Below are 27,056 nucleotides of genomic sequence, written 5' to 3' on the forward strand. Positions count from 1 at the left end.
AGGGCTTATATAATTCAAAATGCAACTAGGTAGTTGATTTATCAAATAACAACTAGTAAGCACAGCATCTACCCAATAAGTTTTGGGCAAATGTCCAGAGAATATCAAGGCCCGAGTGACTTCTAATAGGTGACGGTTTTTCCTCTCTGCTAGTCCATTTTGTTGAGGAGTACCAACACACGATGTCTAGTGAGATATGCTCACACGCCGTAACACAGCCTAGAACGCCTGATTGGTATACTCGGTACCATTGTCCATTTGAAGAACTTTCACCGTAGTGTTGAACTGATTTTTCACCATGCTGTAAAAATCTTGAAAGACTGTAAGAACTTCACTTTTGGACTTAAGAAGGTAAAGCCAAGTTGCACGAGATTTATCATCAATAAAAGTAACAAAGTACTTAAATCCTTCTTTAGAATCAAAAGGAGAATTTTCCCAAACATCAGAGTGTACCACATCAAACAACTCAGTTAACTTATTAAAATGTTGAGAAAAAGGCAACCTATGTTGCTTAGCAAAATGACATGGATCACAACTACTAGAATCGTGTGTCAATGATAAGTCTAAAGCTTGCAACACCCGATTAGAAGGATACCCCATTCGCCAATGCCATAGATGAGAAGCCACAGAAACCTCTTTTGTTGCCACTAGAGCCGCACCACCAAGATCCAAAGTGTACTGCCCGTCTCGTAGTTGTCCCTCACCAATCATCCTCTTTGTAATGCGATCCTGAAAAATCACCTTTTGAAGAGTGAAGATGACATTGCAATTCCACTGTTTAGCACATTTGCTGACAGACAACAAATTAGATTTCAACCCTGGAACTATCAAAGCATCGGCTTTTTTCGAAAAAAATATTTACTTGGCTCATACCTTGAGTTGGGACTTGAACTCCATTCGCAATAGTTATAGGAGGGTATAAAGTGCTAGAAACAGTATTAGATAACATATGTGAAGAGCTACACATATGGTCTGTAGCCCCAGAATCAACAATAATCCGAAAATTAAAATTAGTAGAGAGAGCATGGATATTACCAAAGGTCTTGGCCATATTTTCGGATCAGTGCCTATAGCACTCGATCCCTGCCCATGAGTTTGAAGCAACTGCTGAACCTGTTGAGTTAAAAATTCTAGCTTAGACTGAAACTCCGTGGCATCCCCCTGAACCGCTAACTTCGCATCATGACCTTTATCTTTGCCTGGACGCATCTGCGGATTAAGAACCCAACACCGTTCCTTGGAATGCCCGTCACGATTACAGTGATCACAGTGAAATCGTATGGGTTTCTTTCCCTTTCCTTTTGCTCACTGACTGCTAGCATCACCTTGCTTGAAATTAGACATAGTATAATGGGCTGAATTTTCTAGTGAATCAACAAATGCCTCACCTTTGAATCTACCGCCATGACTCTTTTTTGTGTTTCCTCATTCCGTATGATGGAACACACAGTATTAAAGGATAGCAGCTTAGGTCGCATAAGAATATCTCTTTTGGTCTCCTCAAATTGAGGCTTAAGACTAGCCAAGAGCTGGAAAATCCTGTCTTGTTTTTCCCGTTGAACATAGTCGCGAACATTTGGAGTAACAGGTCTGTACTGCCGAAGTTCTTCCCACTGTTTCTTCATTTTGGCCAGATGTTCCATGAATGACTGATTCATCCCTTGCTTGGAACTAGCAAGACCTTGCTGAAGCTCAAACAATCAAGATGCATTATTAGCTTGTCCGTATGTCTCATATAAGGAATCCCACAAATCCTTAGCAGTATCCAAATAGGCGAATATCTCAAATATTTGAGGCTCCATAGAGTTGAAAATCCATGACATAACATTATGGTCGTTGGATTGCCATTCGTCAAACTTGGGATCGGTCTCAGTAGGAGCTTTGGTCCATCCCGTAACATGACCCAATCTGGATCTCCCTCCAAGAGCAATTGTGACTGCCCGAGACCATGGAAGATAATTCACTCCATTCAACAGCAGGTTTGTAAGCCATTGGTTATTTGTGTCTTGCACAGCACCATTTTCAAAGCTAGATTCGGCCATGGAGTGGCAGCAACTTGCAGCACAAACAACCAAAATAGCAACAAGAACATGGATCGGGAATAAGAAACAGGAACAGGTCGATTCATTCCCGCTCTGATACCATGTTGAAAACAAATAACAAATAAAGGCAAGAATTTAACGAGGTTCGGCAATGTGCCTACGTCCTCGGACAAAACTCTCACACTCTTTTTTTTTTGTCGATTATTCTCTATAAGTACAGAACAAGGTTGCTACAACCAAGGAAACAAGCAACCATAAAAGGAAAAATATCCCTGAAATCAAACTACAGAAATAGGAAATACAATATTCACATCTCCTTTCCAAGAATAGGAACACGAATTCTGCTAACACTTCCATTCCTTGACAATTCCTTGGGAGTCCTTGCTTCATTACAGAAAGATATTGGCAGAAACATTACAAGGCAGACGCAGAACCTCAGTGAAGCCATCTCGCCTTGTTCAAATTCTCTGAGTTTTACTTGGTGAAGTGATCCACCAAGAATCGGTGTGGGGATATTTATATGGTCATTTTCTTGATATTTCGAGTGGAATGTGTGCATGCCCATCAAACAAATAAAGGGTCGGCACTTCTTTAGTCAGTGCATGTTTATTTCCTTGCCAATTAAAAAGAAAGAAATTCATTATCCTTATGCAACCAACCTCCAAATAAAGTCAAAAAGCAGCTCTTTGCCCCGCTCAAAAGCCCTAGCTTGACAATGGAAGTTAGCTATTTTCTTGCATAACATATTTAGACTGAAGTGGTTGGGCTGACTATCATGTGAATCTTAGTGTATATACATCACATTGCATCGAAAATCATTTTTATTTAACAATTATTCTGTCAGTATAATCTAGGATTGCAAAGACGCTATTTTTAGTATTGTTTTGTATATTATAACGGGATAAGCACATTGAAATTTACGAAAATGCAATTGAGTCATAAAACTTATTACGAAAATACAATTGAGTCCTAAAATTTTCAAAAAAGTACAATCAAGTCCTAAAACTTGTTAGGAAAATGACTTCGAGTACTAAAATTTTCAAAAAATATAATCAAGTCCTAAAAAGTATCATGAAAGTGTAATCGAGTCTTAAAACTTTCAAAGAGCACAATCGACGGAAGAACTTAATTAGACCAATTTGACAAGTTTTAGGACTTGACTGCACTTTTTGAAAATTTAATGATTCAATTGCACTTTCATAACGAGTTTTGGGACTTAATTGCATCTCTTTCGATATTAGGATCTTTTATCATGGCTTCTCCTTGTTTTAGCTACTTCAGCTATATCATTTATCGATGGCTTGTGCAAAGTATTAAAGGAATGGTGATAAAGGTAAAACCAAACTAGACCCCTTCTTTGATTCAACCTACAGAGCTCTCCTTTTAATTTTCTTTAATAGGCAGGCTTTTTTTTTTTTGGTCAGAAAATAGGCAGGCTATAGTAAAGCCCGTTCTTGATTACAATCGTCCAATGGAAAGGTCCACTTAAGAACAGGAAAAAGCCTGCATTCGTTGTTGGATAAAAGATGATTATGCGAATCAAAATTGCGGAAGCATAAATAAGTTTCATGGATAAGCATAAATAAGCCAAAAAAAAAAAAACAACCACCATGACAAAGTTCAATAATGTTTAATTGGGCATACATTAGTTTCAATAAAAGGATTCCTATTTAAATTTTGTTCAGGAAGCTTGACTCCCGCTTCGTCTGGATTATCATTTAAATTTTGAATTAGTTCCTGGCATAATAAAGTACCAAAAAAAAATATACAAAGAGTAATTTATAACGATAATTCATACCCATGTAATTGTATAATGTTGTAAGTTGTGTTAGCCGAAACCCGTGTTTCATGCGAAAATCCCGTGACATGTGTCTCTTGTAATAAAAAGTTACGTGGAAATGGATGAACTATATAATGAATACACTACAAATCCGATGTATCCAAAAAAACTCAACTTAAAGAAAGAAAATCATGGTCACTGTGGGAGAACACAGATTCTCTTCTAATAGCGGCTCTCGATATAGAGCTTTTATACAATTTCTGTCCGTAAAGAGTCCCCTGGCTATGAATTTTATTCACCATAACACTCAGAAATAATTGCAAATTTAAAAAAAAAAACTTTAAAAGGAGGAGGAAATTCTAATTGAAAAGGAGTCTTTCTTCTAAATCAGTACATGATGACTTGATGAGGCACAAAACAAACGCAATGAAACAGAGAGAGGGGCAATGGTCAACGATGACTCGACGGTGTAGAGGGGCTGCTTCCGAGAGACCGCCTCCCCAGTGCCCATAATCAGAACATTCATGCATCATTACGGTTTCATGCAGTGACAGTTACGCCTCTTTCGTGATTTTAAAAATCAAGAAAAACTTCAAATTATACATAATGTGACATATTTACCATAAATTTAAACTTATACATATGTGACACATTAACCATCCGTCAAAGTACAATAAGCACTATAAAAAATCTACCTACATGGAAGCTAAAAAGCGAACAGTGTTGACATAGCTTCCACGTAGTTTAAGTGAAATAAAAACGATGTTATTTTAGCTTGAAAAATCATTTGACGGAACCTTGAAGAATAGTAAATGTGTCACATAAATAAAAGTTTTGAATTTTTTATATCACAAGAAAAATTTTAGGGTAAATGCATCACATTAGGCATATTTTGGATTGTTGGTGGCTTTTTACTCTCTTTTTTCAATTTATTCTTAAATTTCTTCTGAGTACGAGTCAACGACAGCTGCGAGCTACAGTTAGCCTTAGGTGATTGCCAACTTTGATTTTGCGTATTATTTTAGAGTGGACAAGCAAGTGCCGAAAGGATTAGGTTGGTCCAACCCGACATTCGGATAAGTTCATGAATCGGTGAATCATTATGCTTCACGAACTGAAAGAACCTAATCGCAAAAAGATAAGCTACCGTTTTGTGTTTGTTTGTGTGTGTCCCAGTCAATTCGTTTGGTGGGAGTGACACGCATGGTGGCCCAAAGTTAGTCTTCTTAGAAAAGACATAATCATATGTCCGCAGCAATAACACTTGTGATCTTGAGCAGCTTCCTTCTAATATCCACTCGCAATAGAAAGGGAAAAACTCTATAAAAAAAACACAACTAGGAGCGATGGGCATCTATGAAGGTTATTAGTATCTAGTCTTTTCTATTGAGGCTTTATTAATCATCTATCTATTTACTTATTTAGGAATAAAGGTTGTCCGAACCTTATGCTCGAGAAATCTCGACATGTGCGTGTTAACCATTTCGTCCTTGTGCATTGGATAAGACTTTACTGTGAGGTGGCAAGCATGTCTAGTTCACGAAGAGAAATCATGAACACTAACTTTGAAGGCCAAAATGTGCAGTTCCTCAAATTAGGTTGAAAGCATGCCGCTTTCGAACACGAGCACAATCAGTTCGCAACGTGCACAATCAGTTCGCAACGTCGTTGGGAGCTTGGCCAGGACGGCCGAGCACCTGCTTGGGCCCGGCTCTCGCTAGCAAAGCACCACCACATGCACACGAGCCACGGGCCATTCAAAGGCCAATAGGCGCAGCTCGGGTGCCCGACCCTGTGCCTCCAGTAGCACCGACACCTTTTGCGTGTCTGGATTGATCCTCCAGGTGTTCCAACGTCCACCTATTTCACACATATTCTTCAATCTTGGCAAAGAAACTCAGAGACACATTTTCATCTTCCGGGTTTTGTAGCATGACCGTAGCTAAGGAATCGAGAGTAGTTACAAAATCCCTAGAATAGCCGTAAAATAGTTAAAGATTCTTGCGAATGAAGATCAGAACGCATGACGGAATAGCCCATTTAAACATACAGAAAGAATCAAAGTGGGCATGCATCCAATACATATATCCACACAAAATCACGAGCAATCAAGACATCACAAACGACGACAACGGCACATCGGACTTCGACACTAAAGTTATGAAGATGAGAGGATCATTCGTAACGGATTAATTTAGATTAGATTTTGCCTAAGTTTAAATTTGAATTTTGTAGTATATTACGTTTCGTAATTTCAGAGCTCATCTTTGTTTATAAAAGTTTTCTAGTCGTGTTTTGTAAGTATATTTTACTTTCCCTGCGCACTCCAATCATCTCCTGTTTTCAATCATATTTTGTGCATTATTTAGTAATTTAAATTTTGCAAAGTCCTATATGCTTCAAGAAATCTAATTTGACAAGTCAATTGGCCGTCATCATTCTCGAGTGGATTGTAATCACTAATCGAAATCATTGAAATTTTTGGTGACTAACAACCTTACAAAAAATCCATGTAACAGTGACACGTGGATAATGATTGGCCATGCGTTTCCCAATTAAATGAAATGACACGTGACTAAGCGATGAGATTAGCTTTTTTTTTTTTATAACCGAGGTGTCCGCGCGCGGCCCGAGCTAGGGCTCAAACCACGGTGATGCCCGACTAGTCCTCGAGGGGCTAACGCAGCATCCCACCGCCACGACCCTCCACTTAAATCACCGATGGGCGAGTTTGAACCCGGACCTCTCGTGAAAGGAACGAGCGCAACCAACGCGGCCACCGATGGGTGGATAAGCGATGAGATTAGTTCCACTCTACACATATCAAAGTTTGTCTTATTATCCAATGCTGTTAAATCTTTATTTTCATGCAAAGATTTACATATATATCTACAAATCCATTGAAACTATTCACTTACCTTAACCGAAAGAAGAAGCTAAATTAATCTTAATTAACCAATAACAATAAAGATTGCTGCAAGCAATGGCCTATGACGACGAAACTCTATTTCTCCTGTGTAGGCTATCTATAGTGACGGAGCTATTCTTGATATCAAAGTTTGTCTTATTATCCAATGCTGTTAAATCTTTATTTTCATGCAAAGATTTACTTATATATCTACAAATCCATTGAAACTATTCACTTACCTTAACCGAAAGAAGAAGCTAAATTAATCTTAATTAACCAATAAAAATAAGGATTGCTGCAAGCAATGGCCTATGACGACGAAACTCTATTCTCCTCTGTAGGCTATCTATAGTGACGGAGCTATTCTTGTAGCCGGATAATTTCGTCGCCTTAATACTGTTTTCTTGTAGTAATTTGGTTAATTCCATGTTATGTTTATGGATTTCGATCGTTCTTTGGATCGCATGTTGATGCGGGAGCATCCATTTCTATCAATCAACTATCAAGCGTGACTTAGAACCCGTTGATTGAACCAACCAATTCTTACTTTTGCAAGCAAAGGCCAAATTCGGCTATAATTTGGTTCAACGGGTTCATTGTGTGGTCGATCCAAAATTTGCACTGGCTTTTCTATATAAGTCTCTCTCATCTATCTCAATTGTTTCAAAATCCAATACATGTGTGGGATCCAGTTTATACTTCCCCAACATGGACACATGAATGACATCATGAACATTGGAAAGTCTTGGTGGTAATCTAATCTATAGGCTCAATCACCAATTTTCTCGAGAATTTCAAAAGGTCCAATAAATTATGAACTCAACTTGCCTTTCTTTTCAATCACGACACACCTTTCATTGCCGACACATTAAGGAACACATGATCACCAACTAAAAACTCCAATGGTTTTCGGTGTTTATCTGCATAACTTTTATTACGTTTTAAGCAGTTTTAAGTTGATCACAAGTCACTTTTATTGCATCGAAAGTAATTCACACTAACTCCAGCCCCATAACCTTTCTTTCTCCCACTTCACTCCAGCATACAGGAGTCCTAAAAGTTCTACCATACAATGCGTCAAAAGGAGCCATGCCAATACTATATTGAAAGCTGTTATTATAAGTGAACTCTACTAGATCCAAGTGATGATCCCAATTGCCTTTCAAGTCGATCACGCATGCTCGGAACATATCCTCCAATGTTTGTGTAGTTTTTTTCTGATTGACCATCAAGTTGAAGATGGAAAACGGTACTATGTTAAAGTTTAGTCTCCAATGCAGTTTAAAGACGTCCATGAAATCTTAGGACTCCACCCTTAGACGCTTGAAAGTTTGGCATTTTTCCTTCTAAAGCTTCTCCTCGAATTTTTTGAAATTTCAACATTTGTTTGTTGCTGAGTCTTGATTCTTTGCATAATTTCTAGCTCAATTCTAAGAGTAGCAATCACACTCGACAGACTAATCACATAAAAACTGAATTCAGAATCACGAACATGTTCAAGTAAGGTCCATTCCTTGACCATCATATATATTTGATATTTTTTTCAAAAGTAGAGAGGCATGTAAGCGGTCATTAGATGAAAGGTGGCCTGAATTGATGCAAGCTCGACGGAAGACGTGACGAGTTATTTAGAAACAGGACCTTTCATTTGACGATTGTTCTCTCTTCTTTGTTAAACTCCGATGAAAGAGTTTCATGGCCAGAAAAAGCGACCTATTTTCTTTTATATTTTCTTATTTTTAAAGGTCAACATACCTTAGTGGTTCGGCCCTTTGTCCGGAATGTTTGAATAATAACCTATTAATTTGCCTTCCACTGCCGCCCCCTTTATTTGTACCTGCAATTCCGGGTTGGACTAACTTAATCGCAGTTTTATACGCTAAAGCTGTCGAAGTGGCTTGACCGACATGATTTCGGGGATTACGTTTCTGGGTCAAGGTTATTGCGTGCGGACCAGCTAAAGCATTAATGATTATTCTCTAGCATTGCCTACTTTAGCACATTCGGTGGAGATAGAAGGCTGAAAACAAAAGTCTTGATTGCGTCTTGACTTTTGTAACCTTGTAAGTGGCATGAAATTGCAAGGACAATTTCGAGGGGTCACCAGTTGGTTGTAGGCGGCATCAGCTTTGCCAAAATTGGAGAAGAAATTGATGGAGAAGCGTCGAGGAAATCCCAACACCCTCATCATTGAAATAGTCGAGGGGGAGACCAAAGTTTTGTACTTAAGTCGTTGGTTTAGAAGCCAACTTTGCGTATCAGTTGTATTTTTTTTGTTACTCGGCACATCTAATGTAGATTTTTTTTTTATCTCGCACATCATGTATGTGCCCTCAAGAGAAATAAACTTACGATAAAAGTGTGCTCGGAGCCCACATGATACCAACAATATATAACTATGTACATCAAATCTATCACCGTATTAGTCCTCGTGCTGTACCGTTTGATAATGTTGCCGGTTTTAAATAACATGGGGCACTCAAATATTTTGCATTGATTAATCCACGCCAATACATGAAAATCGCCAAGATCCATGCGTATTTGGCGAAGAACCCACCCATCATGATGTCAAGCATTGCTCTTGACATTATTTCAAGTAGGAGACACCATGATTTTAATGCGAAATATGTCATACACAAATCAAATATTTAACTCCTCAATCAATGCTATCGGAGTTACATGTTCATTTTAACATGGCCAAGGCAAAAAGACAAACGGTACCTCTACCGAACTTTTAATAGTTTTTTTAATAATTAGGGTATCCTCGAGCATTCATTAAGCAACCTAATAACAATAATTACCTAATAACAATAATTTACGATTTTCAATACACTGACATTTCTCGTGCTATATATTTAATCAATAGTTTAGAACTCAAACATCTATTATTAGTATGTTCAACAATTACCTTAACATTATTCCATAGTGGTGAGTGACAATCATGTACTCTTAAGAATTTCTCATTCTAATATGTTTTGTGGGCACAGCCATGTCAGGTGTGGCCACTAATCGATAGATTTTACTTTTCAGATGCACAAAAAATATGACATTTTTATCCATCCAAATCAATTAACGAGCCTCGGTTTCATTTATGAGGAAGAGACCAAGGAATTTCATTATGCTTGACATGTCATGCTTTTATTTTTGGTGGAAGGGTGTAAAAAAGATGAAAGTTTCTCCTGTTGGCCCTCATTGTTTGGTCCAATTATGCATTGATTTTTCTTTTCTTTTTTTTTTGGGCCCAAATTGCATTGACCCTACTATTGAAAAATCATCATCTTCATTATTGGATCTTCATTCATGACGACAAAGATGTGCTTCTGTTCTATTTATAAAAAAATATTTTCCTTGATAAATTGTAGACTAAGTCAAGCCCCCACTTCGGTTGAATCTAACAAGACATTACCCTAGAAAATCTCTTCAGCCGTACGCAATTACCTGCGTAATTTCAAGCAACACGTACCGACCTTGGACAGATCGAAAGCGAAATTAATTGGAAAAGAAAATTACATTGACAAATTACGCAAAAAAAGGGGGGCCAAAAACAAATTAATTCCTAGGTCCCTCTCTCCAAAAATTCCCGAGCGAAACCTAGTTAGATCTACACAGAATGATATCAAAACAACTGAAAAAAGAGGACAAATACTTATGTGGTCTTATTTCACACCAATCATAAATTCAAATTCATCGATCAAGAAACTTTTCTAGAAAGATGAGATTAGTAGTATGTACAAATATGCTTCAAAGCCATAAGGCCCCAGCTTCTCTCAAGATGGGCACCAGCTCGCCGGAGATATGAGTGGCCATCACCTTCTCGAGCCCTCCGAACAACCTCCCGCCGATGAAGACCGCCGGAAACTGCAACTTCTGGTCGTTATCGCCGCCCTCGCTGCCCTTGCCGTCCTTGCCGTCGATCCTGATCATGCTCATCAGCTCCTTGACCACGACACCCTCGTCCACGTCGTCGACCTCGTACACCGCAGGGTTCACCCCGAGCCCCAGCAAGAGCCTCTCCGCCACGTGGCACATGCAACACCCGCGCCGCCCGATCACAATCACCGCATTCTCTGCCACCGCCCTCCCGACGCCGCTGCCGCCCTCCGCCGCCGCCGTAGTGGCGGCCATCCCTTCCGGCACTGCTTGACCCTCGACCGCCGGTGGCCGGGGGCCGCCGGAGCTTGCCGGTATGTAAGCCATGCGGGGGATCGCTTTTTGCATGAGGGAAAGGGGAGAGATCTGAGGGGCGGTTTGTTTTGCTTTTGGCCTTGGGAGGGGGAGGCAATTTAAGAGGGGGGAGGAGGGGGAGACTCCAACGTCAACGGCGGTGACGCACTCTGCTACGTCACGAGCACTGTGGTGACGTGGCGGTGCGGGAGGAAGGGATGGATGAGATTCCAAAGCAGCAGCTACGTCCCAAAGTCCCACTTGATCACGACGGCGTCGCCTGTTGCCCACCACCAACTCGTGTCATGTCTCGGCATACACGGCTATTAGGGAAAGGGCCAAAACCATGTGAAGTTTCCGGCAATTTCCTAACCCAAGCATGGGCACAGTATCTTGTTCGATTGATTTTTTAGCCTTGAAAACTTGTGTTTCGATTTTATTTTATTTTTTTATCGATGGACAAGTATGTTTTGAGAGTCTTGTTAGTAAGTCTAGTATTTCTCACATTTTAGTCTTGATCTAAAGTTTCAAGTATGGATTTATGAGAGATATATAATAGACAACTCAATTATATTCAAGGACTTAGGGTTTCTCTTTCACCATTTTGGTGAATATCTCTTCCATTAATGGCCCTTGAGGAAATTTATCCATGTCGAGATCATGACCCATCATCATCTTTAGATGTACGTCAATCGCTTGAGATATTATTCGAAGTGTTGTGCCATTATATGGGTCACTTTAAGTGGCGTTAAGTAATTGAAAGCATTCCAAGTGACCCTTCTCATTGCATTATTGCAATAGTTGGACAATCCCACCCAAAGAGCATATAAAAATTAGCCGGATTACAAGTGATGCGTGGAATTTGATGAACGATGGCAGACACGCAAAAAGGATAGCACCTAACTCTAGTACTCTATTAGAAAGCCCACTCCAAAAGTATAAGCTTTTATATGAAGCAACATGTATATAAAGAGCATATCGGACCCGTTGTTAAGCGATATGGAATACTCAATAGTAATTTCGACACAAATGAAGTCCCATGGAGGATTGCATGCATAAGCATCCTCAATGTGTGAAGCTTGAAGGTTGATTTTCAATTTTGGATTAGGATACTCTTATTTGAGGGGAAAGTACCAAAAAAGTCCTAAACCAATTGTGTTTGTACCTATTTAGTCACAAACATTTAATTTGGACAAATTTTTGTCCTAAACCTTGTCCATTTGTACCAATTGAGTCAAACCGGCCAATTATAGCCGGAAATCGCTAATGTAAACGCTAGTCGTCCTACATGGCACGATCGGGACGTGAGCAATTCTTAATAATTTTTTAAGAAAATTTGAATTTTGAATCATTTTTTTCTTACTTTTATTTCCTTTCATTTTGGCCGGTTGTCGGCCACTAGGAGGGCTAGAAAGACCTTGTCGACTGCCGGTGAGGGCACGGCCCTCCCCCAAGGCCTTCACGGCCCTGTGAACGAGGCCACAAAGGCCTCACCTAGATCTAAGCGAGGGCCACCTCGTCTGCGACCGGCAAGGCCATCGCCACAATGGTCTCGCCTAGGGCCTTCGCGACCCCGCTTGCTCTAAGCAAGGTGACCCTCACCCAAATCTAGCGTGGTCCTGGGTGAGGGTCACCGATAATAAATGGAAGGGAAAAATAAGAAAGAAAACAACAAAAAACAAAAAAATTATAAAGAGAAGAATAGAAGACGCCGGCCGCACCACATGGAACAACTAACATCCACGTTCGCGATTTTCGGTCAAAATTGATCGAATAGACTCAATTGGCAATAATACAAAAAGTTTATGACTAAATTGATTCAATTGAAAGGTTTATGACCGAATTGATTCAAATGCAATTGATTTAGAACTTTTTTTATTCTTTCCCCCTTATTTGACAGATATTCACAATATAAATTGATCCCTTTGGCTGACAACTTTTTTTATCCTCCTCCTCCCCTAAACGCCTTTATCACTATATATCATTACCAAACTTAACACTGCCACCTCCACTCATTGCAGTTGTCGCTTGCGACGATGAGCCTTAGCCATTGCTAACACCATTTGCTATCAAATCCATAAATTTTGCAACTGTGAAAATTCCAGTTTAGCAGTTGGAGGTCACCCATTGGAATATCAAATCCATAAATTTTGCAACTGTGAAAATTCTAGTTTAGGAGTTGGAGGTCACCCATTGGAATATTGCTAATTGTATGCAGATTCGAACTTAACTGGGTCATAAGACTTGCATCTCATATTCATGGATTATCAAAGAAAAATCTAAAAGAATCTCTCTTTTTCTTAGATATAAACTTAACCATAATTTTTTTAATTATCCCTCTCTTTTGTATCTAGGAAAGCATGATATCCAATTTTCAAGATAGGGTGACTGTGCCACCAAAGTTGACATCAATGCATACATACATTCATATATAAATAATCAAATTATGACTTCATTGTCAACCCAAGGATATAGTGGGCTGCAATGGTGGAAACTTCACGGATAGAGTCGGGGCACTACGTGTTGTCTTACGTCACCCATTTTTTGGATTTGGGTTTTGCTTTGAAAAGACAGCTTTGTGATGATAACAACTCCTACGTGGTTAAAAAAAAACTCCTACGTGGTTAAAAAGTGTTCTTGCATATGCAATTACGTATGTTACAAACCCCTGTTTTTCTCGTGCCCGTAAGTCGTACACTTCGAGGCAAGTCAATGAATGGGACAAAGAAAGGAAACTTCGATGCAAAACCAAATTTAGAAAAAGAGAGTACCCTTTTGATCATACCCTTAAATTGTCTTGTTTGGATGTCTCTTATAGTTCTATCATCGACTAAAAGTATGATGAATTGTTTGATTTGAATGTAGTGATTACTGGCGTCTTAATTCAAACAGTTTCTCAGTTATCACTCTAAACGGGTTTGATAGCAAAACCCATTTTTCATAGGGGAAATTACAAAAAAAAAATCATAAACCTACTATACTTGTGTCATTTGAGTCCTAAACTTTTCAATTTGATCAATTTAGTCTTAACCCGTTTGCAATTTGCCAATTTAATCATAAATTTTTCAATTATGTCAATTTAAGCTTCAACAATTTGACGATTTGCTAATTTAGTTTAAACCTTTTAGCGATTTGCCAATTTAATCCTTTGAGCCAAATTTTGGTCGGAAAACGTTGACGTGGCAGTCTAGTCTGCGCCGGCCGTCCTACGTGGCCCAATTGGTGCTGACATTGACAATTTTTTAAATTTTTAATTTTTTACTTTTTCTTTTTCCTTTTTTTTTTCAACTCTTGGCTGGCGAGGTCACCGGCTGAACCTCAGGGTGTAGGGCCCTCGTTAAGATCCAAGCGAGAGCCTCCGTGCCCATGGCCGGCAACCTTGCCAGCCAAAAGTTTGGAAAAAAAAAGGAAAAGAATTAAAAAAAATTGCAAAAACAAATATCCACATAAGCACCGACTATACCATGTAGGAATATGGCCAACGCTGACTAGATCACCACGTCAGCATTTTTTACCAAAATTGGCCAGAATGACTAAATTAGCAAATCGTTAAAAGGTTTATAACTAGATTGGCAAATCATTGAAAAGTTTATGACCAAATTGGCACAATTGAAATGTTTATGATTAAATTTGCAAATCGTCAAAAAGTTTAGGACTAAATTGGCCAAATTAAAATATTTTGGACTATAATGGCACGAGTACAATAAATTTAATTTCTCCATCGTTTATAAATAAAGCTTTTCTGGAATCAAAATACGATAATTCTACCGCATGTAATTACCAACTTGAAAGGTGTACTATAAATCGCCCATCGACTAAACCAAAAAAAAGTTATTTTTGGCTCTGAATCTTAGTCCTATCGCTTATACTGATAATCCTGATGTTACCATACGAGGGATCAAAATCGTTGGACCACTTATTGATATAAAGGGTAATGAGAACAATTATACATAACTGCTCCATTGAGGAATAGCCACATGACAATTGTGTCCAAGATTTTTCCAATACATCCGAAGATTACACTCTTTCTTCCATGAAACCCTAACCTACTCTACCTCTCTCATTCCCCCAATTCTTTGAGCAGCCACCAAGCCACAGCAATCGGAGTCGTCGTATACCGCCGTCACCGACCACTTGTCACCATTGCATATGGTTGTGCCACCACCAACTCTCTCTCTCTCTCTCTCTCTCTCTCTCTCTCTCTCTCTCTCTCTCTACGGAGGTTGAGTTTTAGATTTTAGACCTAAAATTGACTTCCGATGTCATCATACTATTATGGGCCATAATAACAAAAATTTCACTATATCATTTCTCCGAAATATGGACATATTAAGATTGAACTCTAGAACTTTTCGTATAAGAGTTATAAAATACGATATGATGATACCGTATTCGTGTTATTCAATAAATCATCATCACATCCAGCACGACTTTCGAACTCGAAAATAGTGAATGACAATTCTCCATGCTAGGCCAAATGGTTCGAATAAGGGGCAATGTAACATGATATGCCAAATGTGGTATTACTAAGTTTATCGTACGTTATCTTCCCATACAATCTCTTATACTTGATGATAATTTAATTAATGATATCCTCGACGTGCCTTGTTCCTTTCACTAGAAGTCTAGAACTCATTTTTCTCGTTTGGACGGCGCTATCACTTTCCCAACAACCGAATAAACAAAAGCAAACGGACAAAACATTATCCCGACATCAAACCCTAATCTCCCACTCGACATCTTGGCCGGTCGTTTTCAGCCACGTATGCGAGCTTGTCCCTCGATTTCTTCTGTTCATTTGCTTACGTGGGGATGACCTATTGCATGGCGGAATCAACGAGACGAGCTGACGTGGACATCGCTTTCGAGTCGCTCTCCGGCCGACGTTGGCGAGGTGATCCAGACCCAGAAAACAATTGGAATTCTTTGTTTTTGTTTGACCCAAGAATTGGATTTTCTTTTGTGTCTCTAACATTAATTTTAATATGAGTTATAATAAGATATTATGTCGATTGCTATGAAATTCCGTTTATTTAGTTTATCATTACTGATCGATTGAAACTTTCCCAAAGTGCCATTGGATGGACCCCATACCATATGTTGGAGTGCACACACTGAAAGATTTAGGAATTTCTCATTTAATTGGGTTGTAATCGAGCTGATATGGAACCATGCTCAAGCTCGACTCAACTTACATATCTAGCATCCGAACCTCGATTCTAAGTTGATTGCGTATCAAATTTTCTGCTTGAGCTCAACTTGAAGAAAGAACTCGAGCTCGAGCTTTATAAGCCTGAACCTTCTTCCTTACGTCCGTGTATATGTTGATATGTCACGTAAACTTAGAAATTTATGCGTCCACTTCATAATGATTATTATTTCTTAATATCAATTAGAAGTTCAGTTAGGTTCGCAAGCTTGTTGAGCTGAGTATCGGCAAGTTGGAACTCGGGCGCAACTTGACACGATACTCGTCTAGCTCACTCGAGCCTAAATCAACAAGACGCTTGAGTCTTTCATTAGACTGGAGCTCGACTAGAATTTAGGCTCGGCTAGTTGAGCTTGATCTAATTACGAAAGTCCGACTCGGCTTTACCATCAGCAATATCAAATCCGATACAACTAACACCAAGTGTACCATAGTACTAAGTGGTTCCATCCATCTTCAAATTTATACTAGCAAGGAATTGAGAGAGAGAGAGAGAGAGAGAGAGAGAGAGAGAGAGTTGGGAGAAGAAGGGAAGAAGAAGGGAAGGCTCAAGCAAAAGATACGATGAAATTCAAAGATTGACAGGTTGGAGGATGGTGAAAAGCTCGATCGGTCGGTCCACCCAACAGTGAAGCTTTTGACATCTTTAGAGAGCAAATGCGTCACCTGACGCGTCACAGATTCCTATCACGGCAAACTACGAAGCTTCGCTCCCTGACCTACATGAACACAAAACATAATTCGTCGGAAGTGACGCATTGGGTTAAACCAGACACATTTGCAAACAATCGTATCTGCAGTTTAGGTTCTTCAAAAGCACATCGCACCTTCTATTTTCTCTTATTTCCACTATCATAATTAGACGCATCGCGGGCGAGGTCAACCTCACCAGCCACTAGGGAGGCTCGCCCTTGCTAGTACGGGCAAGGGTGAGCTCTACCTCGCCCAGATCTGAGCCTCGCCATGGCTGTGGGCGAGGTCCAGCTCGCCCAGCCATGGCGAGCTCCGCCTTCGCCGTCGCTGGGCGAGCTTGACCTCGCCCTCACCAGTGCCGGCGAAGGCGAGCTAGTGCCGACGAGGTCCTATCCCCTAGCCTGTCCGGTCACCAGCTAGGGGTAAGAAGGAAAGGAGAAAAAAAAAAGAGAAAGGAAAAAAAGTTAAAATTTAAAAATAATATTAAAAAATTGCCACGTCAGCGCCAGCCAACCAAAATTGGCCGGATAAACTGAATTGACACAAATGCAAAAGATTTAAAACTAAATAGGCACAAAAAAAAGATTTACGACTGAATTGACACAATTACAATAGGTTTAAGACTGTTTTGGTAATTTTCCTCATCAAATGTGGCCTCTTAAAATAATCCCACATCAACAAAGACATATTGGACAGCTAAAATTGTCCAAGTCAGCCGCCCCGCGCGGCCCCGCCCAAATCACCTAACGCCTAATTGGAGTTGGCACAATTTATCCTAAGTAAAAGAGCCACATCATCAATTGTGCTTAGGTTTTGCCGAGTAAGCCAGCCAGGCCGGCAAAATCACATGACATGGCAATTTATTTAAATGGAGGTCTCACATTGAGCCAAATCTGAAAATTTGAGGTACTTGATTGAACAAAAAAGAAGTTTAGGAACTTCGAATGTAAAGAGTGCAAAAGTTCAGGTACGTTTGGTCTCATCACCCTTTCATTAAACGACACATCTCTGCATCAATGATCGAGAATCCTTGGAGCATTTGGATGAAACCCATCATCATCGACGAATTTATGTACGTTCGACATGATCTCTCTCCATCAAAGAACTTGCCAAACTAATGGAGAGCAAAAGGAAGACAAGTATAACATCCATATCAATCGAAGGTCAAGTGGACCTCACGCGTACAATCCAAGGTTCGATCATCATTCACGTTATGTTATACAACTATCATGTCGTTTTCATTAGCCCTTACACTTGATAGTCGATACCATCGTCGAGGAAGCTTCCTATCTTCGCACCTTCGACATCATCGCTTGACTGAATTCAAGTCGAAGACAAGAGGAAGTTTCCTCAACTTCGCCGAAAACTAAAGATTGTAGTTTACTCTGTTGAACTGATGGACATTGACCCACATCAGTAATCACAGATCCAGGGACATGGGGAGAACAGACGGGAATGGCCCAGCTAAGAACCACAGAGTAAAGAAAGGAACGTGCCAGGACCACGAAAAAGTGCGACGAAAACAGCTGTGTAAGCGAAACAAGAGTCACGATCGGCTGTACATCGTTCAATCGCATTAGGACCATAAACGGCTGAGTGAGAAAGTTCATGGGAAGTGGAGTGAAATTTCTTTGCCATGAAATGGGTGATGAAGCCCCTCTTTCTGTTGAGAGATTTATCAGAGTTGGTGTCTCCAACTGTTTCTAAGAATTTACTGTTTTGGAGGGGAAAAAGTCGTTATTGGGTAGAAATAGTTGAAGGTTTTGAACCCCCCTTTGCGGTGTGTACGTATATACATTTTTCAACACTCTTTCGCCATCACGCCTGCCAGCTGATAAACAAAACCGCCCACCGACAGCCTTGTGAGCAACCTTCTCATGAATAAAATGACAATCGACTTCGACATGATCTGGCCTAACAAGAAGAACCGGTGAGATAGGTGGCTTTAACATTGTCACGAACTCAGAACTGGCAGTTCAAGAATAGATGCATTAAGTGCTTGCAATAAGCATGCATCAAAGTTTGTTATATGCTCGTGCCACTCGACAAGGCAGTACGTGTTTTGCAACAGCGAACATATTTACAAGAGGCATCAAGATATCAGAACTCTTCAGAAGATGCAGCCACCACATGATCAACCTTTGTAGAAAAATCACGACTGTTCACATACTTGAATGAAGTCGAACAGAGATCGTCTTTCCAAAAGGTTCAATAACAGGTCATACAAACAAGTACATGCCTTCAATTCCCCTTAGAGCAGACACGAGATCGAAGTCAAAATACATCAACAGAATAATTTACACTTCCTGAATCCTGAGAGCTACTGATTAGACCAGGCTGAACATCTCACCACATACTGCTTCAGCTTCAGCAATCTCAAGCATCAACAGCACATCATCAACTAAAATGACCCTCTTCGAGTTCTTTTCTCTTTTTTATCACAAATAAAAACAGTACAAAAGAGCTGAAAAGAGAGGACAATATACACGAATTCTAGCTTGACAAAGTGCAAGGTCATCAAGGCAATTTCACTTAAAAGGAGACTTCGGAGTAGATCGCCCGCTTCTCTACCTCCAATTTTCATAATGCCTACCCAAAAGATTGCCTCATAAAAAGAGCTCAAAACCACAATAAAGTACTTGCCCGGAAACAAAAGCTGTCCAGATGGAATCACAAGACTTGGGGACCTTCAATCTAAGCCATTCTTGACAAATGCAAGCATCTTCAAAATCACATAAGACGGTACCCCCATACACCACGTTGGTTTTGCACTTGCTGCGATTCACAAACTTCAAATTCACATAGACAGATAATCTCCACTCACATGATAGCATGGCTTCACCATATTAAATCAGCCAAAAGAAATGCAAGCTGAAGAGGTCAATTTCCACTACCTTCCCTACTTCTGAATACACAATTTTCTGGGGTTTTTTTCCCAATATACCATAGTCTCTAGGATGCGACATCAAAGAGCACATCACTCACAGGATGCAGGTCGAGAACTCTTGTGCAATTGCTCCCAACCACCCTGCTCACATTGGCCTTTGGATGGAAGTTCTCTCCAATATGACCAACAAAAAGGGCTTCGCCATTCAACCTGGACGAGCTCATGTTAGCTTCTTTGTGAGAAACATCTCTTCCTTCGGTCAATGATATACCAAAGAGTCGGCAACTACTCTTCAAAGGCGGGGCCATGTCCTCACTAACTATGCCCTCCGACGGCAGCAAAATGGAAGAATGAGGGAAACTCAATCTACTTTGTTCATTCAACAAACCCAGCGACCTCGTGCCACCAAAACTCGCCTTCAATGGCGAAGAGAACTTATCATCCAATGACAATGTATTACAAAGAGAACTCCTGTTGGAGCTTTTCCTGCTCGATTGGTGGAACATTAATACTGAAGATGGTGAAGAAACTTGTACGGAGGAAACTGGAAGACTGAAACGATTGTCCGAACCCTGATTCAGGGCAGAGCAACCATTCCTAGAAGGAACCAATTGAAAGCCATCACGACCACCAAATGCACCATTTCCTTGGGCTCCATTGGTAAACCAGGGCCTTGTATATGGCGGGTTGGCAAATGTTTCTTGACCTTGCAAGACCTCACGAAACCGAAAAGATTCGCAGAAGCCCATGCCTTTGTAAGTGACACTAGCATTCACGGATGGGTTTGTGATGCCATTTCTGGCAGCAGCAGCTTCAGAACCACCCGAATCATCAGGATGATGCCTCCTCACTTCAGAGAGCCGATGACTTTGAGTTTCAATACCATCATACGGAGTGCTAAAACCCAAGTTTTCTTGACCTTGCAAGACCTTCTGGAACCTGAAAGATTCCCCAAAGTCTGATGCTCCAATCCCATCTGTCAGATTCAACACAGTTCAGTAGTGTAAAGTCAAGCAGAAAAGAGAGAATGTCTCAAGCAAAATGTTCAGAGCACAAAACCTACTTGGAACCGGATATTCTGGTTTCATGGAAGGTATTCCGAACCTGGTCCGCTTAGAACCGGGCATCATAAAACCAACTGGACTGGAAACTGAACCAGATGGCTCAATTTCCCATGGACAAATCCTACTACCACGATCAGGCTCAACGTCATCCCACCTAACCTGCAAATTAAGAAGAACCAACTAACTTCAATATCACGCATCTGACGATTTTGATTATTGTATGATATTAATTCCTGAAAGAGAATTGATTAGTCAGGCTGGTTTGGTTTCAGAGGATTATACTCTTCTCCTTTCATTCTCAATGATAAGTTATTGAAACACACGGCAAGCGCTTAGAAACAGCTTTTTTTTGGCAATGAAAAACAAATAATGCAAGTAACTAACTATCAGGAACAGATCTATTTGAATTCAGTAACAACCACGAGCAATAAAAGTACAGTTTATGAAACAAAATGCGAGACAAACACCTTTCCATAAAGTTTCAAGTGAAAAACACATACAACTAAATTCTCAGTGTTTTCTTTTACCTACTTTATGGCAAGTAACAAATATTAACTTGTCCCAAAGTTGTCCCTACCACAGAAAGGTTCACCAGAAATAACAGTAAATTATCAGACGTATGTGTAAGAGAGAATTTACAGGATATATTCAAACATGAGTTAAGTTCTCAACTTTTATTAGCTATATAGTTCTCGAGTTAACATAAACAGTCCAATGTACGAGTGCAGGCATGGACGCATCTTTCCACCGAAAACAGCAAAGACAGGATGGGATTGCTGTAGACTCTAATCAAACAAAAAAATGAAGATCCTTTCCACTACTTTTTTCAGGCATCATTATCAGCACTTGTACTACCACAAAAATGTTCCCAAAGGTAAGGGCATTCATTACAAATTGTCCGTAGAACATCACATAGGCTTTCTTTATTAAGCCACAAATCTATTTGAACCCTCCAAGTCAAATAACACACTCCACTTGTATAAGATGGTGTGCAATAGGGTAGATGCGTAATTACCATTATTTTTTTTTGTTCAAGGGAAAAAGCTAGATGCAATATAAGGGCTCAGACCTATATTTCATTGCCAAATAGACATGTAAACAAGCTTGAAAACATGAACTCACCGACAGGCACCTCCATTTCGAACTCGGCCATCTAACAGGATCCATATCACTTATGTTGGCTATCAGACCTGAATGTCTGCCATGGAAAGAATTTATATAAGGAAGGCTGCAAAAGCATTCCCCTATACAAACAGTATGCGAGCCAAAGAATTGAACCTTCTCTCTGCCATATCCTCGGCTTCAAAACGCATCTTAAACCTCATGCCAGGGGCAAGAGAATGGTTAAGGCTCTTGAAAAACCTACGAGCTGGTATTAGGAACCCAGATGAGCTGGCTCTGCAAAATCAATGATGCACATATCAAAGAGAAATCACTGCGTGAACAAGAACTAGACAGTCTATCCATCATCAAAAACATGAGAATGGCAACATCCCCCTGCAATTGGACCTACCAGTTCATACAGACATTAGCTCAAGTTGTAAAGGACCATAATATCAAAAGCAAACCGAATAGGATCATAGGCAAAGCAATCCACTAGTTTGGAAAATGAACCAGCATAAGCAGCACATAGCATTTACTATTGAACAACAAATGACAACCTGGGTAAAGCACCCGGTCATCGCAATATATACCGTGGAATATAGCACTTACATCACTAAGCACTACTTATTTATTTGATAATGGAAAATGGGAATCTTCCACAGAAGAACTAAGATGACATGGTAATAGAGCAATTAAAATAGCCCAAAAGAATCACCATTAGTAAATGAAAGATCCGGATTTGACATAGTTAAGCGCAGTAGCAGTATTCTGAGTAAACTAGTCAAGGTTGAACGTCACAAATTATTAATCCGTGCTTCCAAGCGTTTAAGACCTGCCTGAGGTACATGGATAGAACAAAAACAGCAAGATATCGGTCCAGTGAAATCTCAGAAATTTTCAAGCAAGCTTAACCTCAACTCTAATGTATATAACAGAGGTAATTCCTGACATGACAAATTCGAGAAACATTACTCAAATCCTTGTTTGATACAATAAAATCACAATTAATTCAAAACCTACACACCTTAGGCATGTTTTAAACCCATGCTTTATCATCATAAAGTTTCCCTTGATACTGAAAAAAATTTATGCTATTTAATCAATGACGAATTGGAAAAAAATCGCCACTTTGAGCATGGCAACTCAGCACGTGCTATTACAGCCACCCCTAGCCAAGTACGCATGGAACAACTTGAGCAATTCAAATAACAATTCCAGAAAATGTTGCTAGTCACATAAGATTTTGTCTTATCCAGCAAAACATGGGTAGCTAAACCTCATAAAGAACAGCAACCGAGGAATTGTCCAAAACAAGTAGCTCTAACAGTTTTACCTATGTACTGTGCAGTATGTATCAACGCAAGCATGAGTGCTAATTATCAGCGCAAGGAGAAAAGGAACTAGCGGATGATGGCAGGAATGATCGAGCAAAAACACAAGAGTCGTCCTAAATTGAGCACACATTAATTATCACAAGATAACTTAGCTTGATCATTCAGGAAGTTTATTAACTCCTCGCTTTCAAAGAATGTATAGCTGTTTCACCAATTAAGACCTCTAAAATCATTATCAGGACCACTGGCTGATCGCTTGCAAGTGCTATGACACGAAAATTTCAGAAGAGAAAAAAATATAGCAAGACTTCTTCGCATCATGTGACGAAGAGAGACACGATCGTCGGTAAAAGTTGACCAAATCCAGTTTCAAACACGCATGAGTAAAAGGTTCAACTAGTTGTCTGGGCTATTTTAGCACCAAAATGCAAAGCTACAAGATGAATAAAACTACAGTCTAAGCTAGCTTTTATTCGTACAAGTGGCCTCACTGTATCGAGAGATTGATGAGCACAGTCCAGACAAGTACCTTGGATCATAGTAAACATTGAAGGCACTTCCAAGAGATACAGCCTTTGGTACATCCATGAGGGCACTCTGATTCCGGGTCTGGATGCAAAGTGATGGAAAAGTAGAAGCTCCTTTAACTTGAATAGCCCTTCGAACTCCCAATCTCAATTCTCCGTTCGAAGCCCTGGGTTTTATTAAAGTACATGAATTTCAATATCCTAATCAAAGTCGACAAATTGCAGCACAGTGGTTAAATACCTAAGGAAGAGCACGGCATCCCCGGAGACTAGCTTCTTCCGGTTTACAAATGCACTCCATCCTGTGGTGAGCAAATGCCTGCGTGGCTGTCCTGCTCACACATACGCACACAATAAAAGAACTACTTGAAAAAAAGAAACTTCCATGACAACCACACCATAAGATCTAATCAATGCCAAGAGAAGCAAAAGGAAGATGAGGACTCTGATATGATACCCCGGTATATATGTCTGAATCTCCATTCCAGGCCATGCAGATCTTTAGCTACAAGCTCCTGAGAAGGCCTTTGTTGATTATAATCCTGCATTCACAGAGCACTAAGTCTAAGCAAGCTAGATAAATTAAACCCCACCCGACGAAAAGGCATTAGCCGGATGTAAGCGTAAAACAATAAGGCCGTCTCGATGCAAGAGGCTAAACTGAAATGCAATACCAGTGGAGGGAAGCAGTCCTCAGCAGCTCGCCGAGGAACAGAGAACCCGCCATGAGTGCTTGTGTCTGAAGCAGTCAAAGTCTTGCAGAACATGTGAGGTGTCGAAGACTTCACAGCCGGTTCAATCTCATCCTCATCCAAGTCTATTTCGTTGTCCCCTTCGCGCAATTTATGCTCAATTTGCTGCACAGAACACAATGCAGCCGAGGTTATATTCCATCAACATAAGACCCTTATCCGGCACACTACTCAACCAAGCCAAATTCGAAAAACTCAATAAAACTCCACAGAGTACACGGGTCGATATTCAAGATCACAACAGGGTCACGTTCCCTTATCTTTTCTGGTGAATACCGTCAGCATCTGAGACTCCAAAGAAGTAGACAAAATTAGCAAAACCTCACCTCTCTTTCAGGAATCAGCGAAACCTGCGCATAAACGTCGTCGGTGCTCGCATCCGCCTGTCACACAAAAACATGCACACGACATCAAATTCCCTCCCCCCAAGAAAAAACCAAGAAAAGAGAATAAAAAAGCAGAGCTCTTTTTTCCCCCCATGGAAGAAACGTAACAACCCACGAATCAATTATAACCGAAACAGCTAAAATTGAACACGCGTGACGAAACTTCATAATAAAGACTAAAAATCTCTGCAACGAGCAAAGACAAGAACATGAACAGTGCCCGAAATTCTTACATGGAGCTTGACATCAACAACACGACAGAAAATTTGAGGAGGGAGATCAAACACGGAAGCGGGGAAATCAGAGACGTGCTCCAAGTGCCCCTGCGGGAAGTAAACCACCAGAGAGCCCTTCTTGGGGAGCGAGATGAGGGGCCCAGCGCAGGCATGCCACAGCTCCAAACACAAGGGAGAGCACGAAGACGAAGAAGAGGAGGAGGAGGCGGGGTTCGCGGGGGGGTTGGAGTTAACATTCGAAGCGCTTATGGCGGAGGACAGAGAAGAGGCAGGGGAGGAGCCGGAGGACGGCGCTTCGTCGTCCTCCACCGTGTTGAGATCGATCATCTCGATTTCTCGCTCCCGATTGCTATGGAGCGGACGGCGAGAACGGTCGGGGTAGCGGCAATACTGCGCCGCGGAATCCGGGAATATGGTGAGGGAGAGCCGAGAAGAGGAGCGAGAGTGGGAGTGAGAGAGGAGGAGGAGGAGGAGGAGGAGGAGGAGAGCTAGAGGGAGAGAGTGGTGTGGAGGGAGGTGGAGGTGGAGGAGGAGGAGTGGTCATGACCGCAATTTGAAGGACAACTTTTGCATTTGCCAAAAAGCAGAGGAGCCAAGAATTAGAAAGAAAGGGAAAATAAAAAGGCAAGCTCTCTCTGTCTCTGTCTCTGTCTCTCTCTCTCTCTCTCTCTCTCTAGCTTCTTTTCGTGGGTTTGGTTTTGGGAGTGTTTTTTTTTTCCTTAGTGGGGGTGAAAAGGGGAGGGTGGAGTTCTTGGTTTTTGGGGGATATGAATTTCAAGATCCCATTATCATTTTTTGGCCCCAAAGGGCAAGAATGAACCAAAGGTTTCAAAGATTTTTGATTTTCAATGGGGGGGGTGGGGGGTTAAAAATGCGGTTTTTTGTTTCTTTTCACGGGCTTATCCTTTCTCGCTAATTATAATACAGTTTAGCTCGTGGGTATCTTTTCTCTCCTCTCTCTCTCTTTTTCCTTTTGGTGGGTAATGCGAGGAGGTGAGAGTAGTGGACTGCTGTTTTTGCCTCTTTTTTCTCTCATCTGCCAGCAGAGTTGCAGCACTGGCCCCTGCAACAGCAGCAGCTGCAGCTGCTGAGCGATGTGTGGCAGGAAGGAGAGGGAGACGGGGGGTGAGGGAGAGGACGACTTCAATTTTCAGTTTTTTTTTATTGCTTTTTGGGGTTTGTATTACTCGTGAAGCTTTTGGGAAAAATATAAAAGTAGTATTACAGTAGTGAGAAACACCAAAGGAGACTGAAAAGAGAATGGCCTGTTTCACTTTCAGTGTTCTTTTGCAGTGGGGTTTTGCTGTACGGTCCCGCTGTATTTGCGCGGGATGTCTTTTCTGTCCCCATCGACGCCCTCAAATCTCACTCGTATCCACACTCTTCTTCTTCTGGATTAAATTAACCATCTTCGTCGGGATGTAGACCAGGACTTGGGGGGTTCTGAAGATATTGTGGCGAAAGGGGATGGGGGAAGGGGAAGGTTGTTCTCGTTTCATCCGTCCTGGCGAATTTTGTTGCATACTAAGGCAAGATCTATTAGTCATTGAGAAACATCTGGCTCGTTTTCTTAGAGGTTGTTTGCATTAATGAGGATCGAGCCGATGATAGATGTCTTCCATGGTCTCATGCTGCTCTCCGGCTCGAGTGATGGTAGTGGAAGGAACGGGTGGAGACGATGACTAATTTGGCGTATCAAGTTTCTCAACTGAATTGAATCGGGCCTCTTCAAGGTTCGGAGTGAGTCGGGAGTACGAGTTGCAAAATTCTTTGTTCGGGGTGCCTAAAAATTTCTCTCGCAAGTATTTGAACATAATAGAAAATTTTGTAATATCATTAGATAGTCAAATCTATGTCGTCTTTTAATGATTTAAATGACTTTGGATTTATTTTTTTTTCAAAAAGGACTACATAAGTGATTAAATAAAATGGTATGATCCGACGAGGACATGGAATGGTTCTTGGGCTAA

At 40.6% G+C, this 27,056-nt stretch overlaps 2 protein-coding genes across 2 annotated transcripts; both read right to left on the bottom strand.

The window, feature by feature from the left end:
• Nucleotides 1-10,364: 10,364 nt before the first annotated feature.
• On the bottom strand, nucleotides 10,365-10,998 carry LOC115686589 (glutaredoxin-C9). The gene has a single exon (XM_030611937.2). The coding sequence runs from the start codon at nucleotides 10,946-10,948 to the stop codon at nucleotides 10,472-10,474; it is 477 nt and encodes a 158-aa protein (XP_030467797.1). The 5' UTR covers nucleotides 10,949-10,998; the 3' UTR covers nucleotides 10,365-10,471.
• A 7,938-nt stretch (nucleotides 10,999-18,936) lies between these two features.
• LOC115686588 (auxin response factor 3) lies at nucleotides 18,937-25,757 on the bottom strand. Its single transcript, XM_030611936.2, has 10 exons — nucleotides 25,084-25,757; nucleotides 24,791-24,847; nucleotides 24,387-24,569; nucleotides 24,170-24,254; nucleotides 23,954-24,044; nucleotides 23,715-23,879; nucleotides 22,026-22,145; nucleotides 21,870-21,945; nucleotides 20,747-20,906; nucleotides 18,937-20,659 (listed from the first exon to the last, which is right to left on the bottom strand). The coding sequence occupies exons 1-10, from the start codon at nucleotides 25,411-25,413 to the stop codon at nucleotides 19,749-19,751; spliced, it is 2,178 nt and encodes a 725-aa protein (XP_030467796.1). The 5' UTR covers nucleotides 25,414-25,757; the 3' UTR covers nucleotides 18,937-19,748.
• Between the last annotated feature and the right edge of the window lie 1,299 nt (nucleotides 25,758-27,056).

This window comes from Syzygium oleosum, unplaced genomic scaffold (genome assembly GCF_021117445.2).
Source record: "Syzygium oleosum isolate NSW1041296 unplaced genomic scaffold, Sole_v2.1 Sole_v2.18, whole genome shotgun sequence".
NCBI classification, from domain to species: Eukaryota; Viridiplantae; Streptophyta; class Magnoliopsida; order Myrtales; family Myrtaceae; genus Syzygium; species Syzygium oleosum.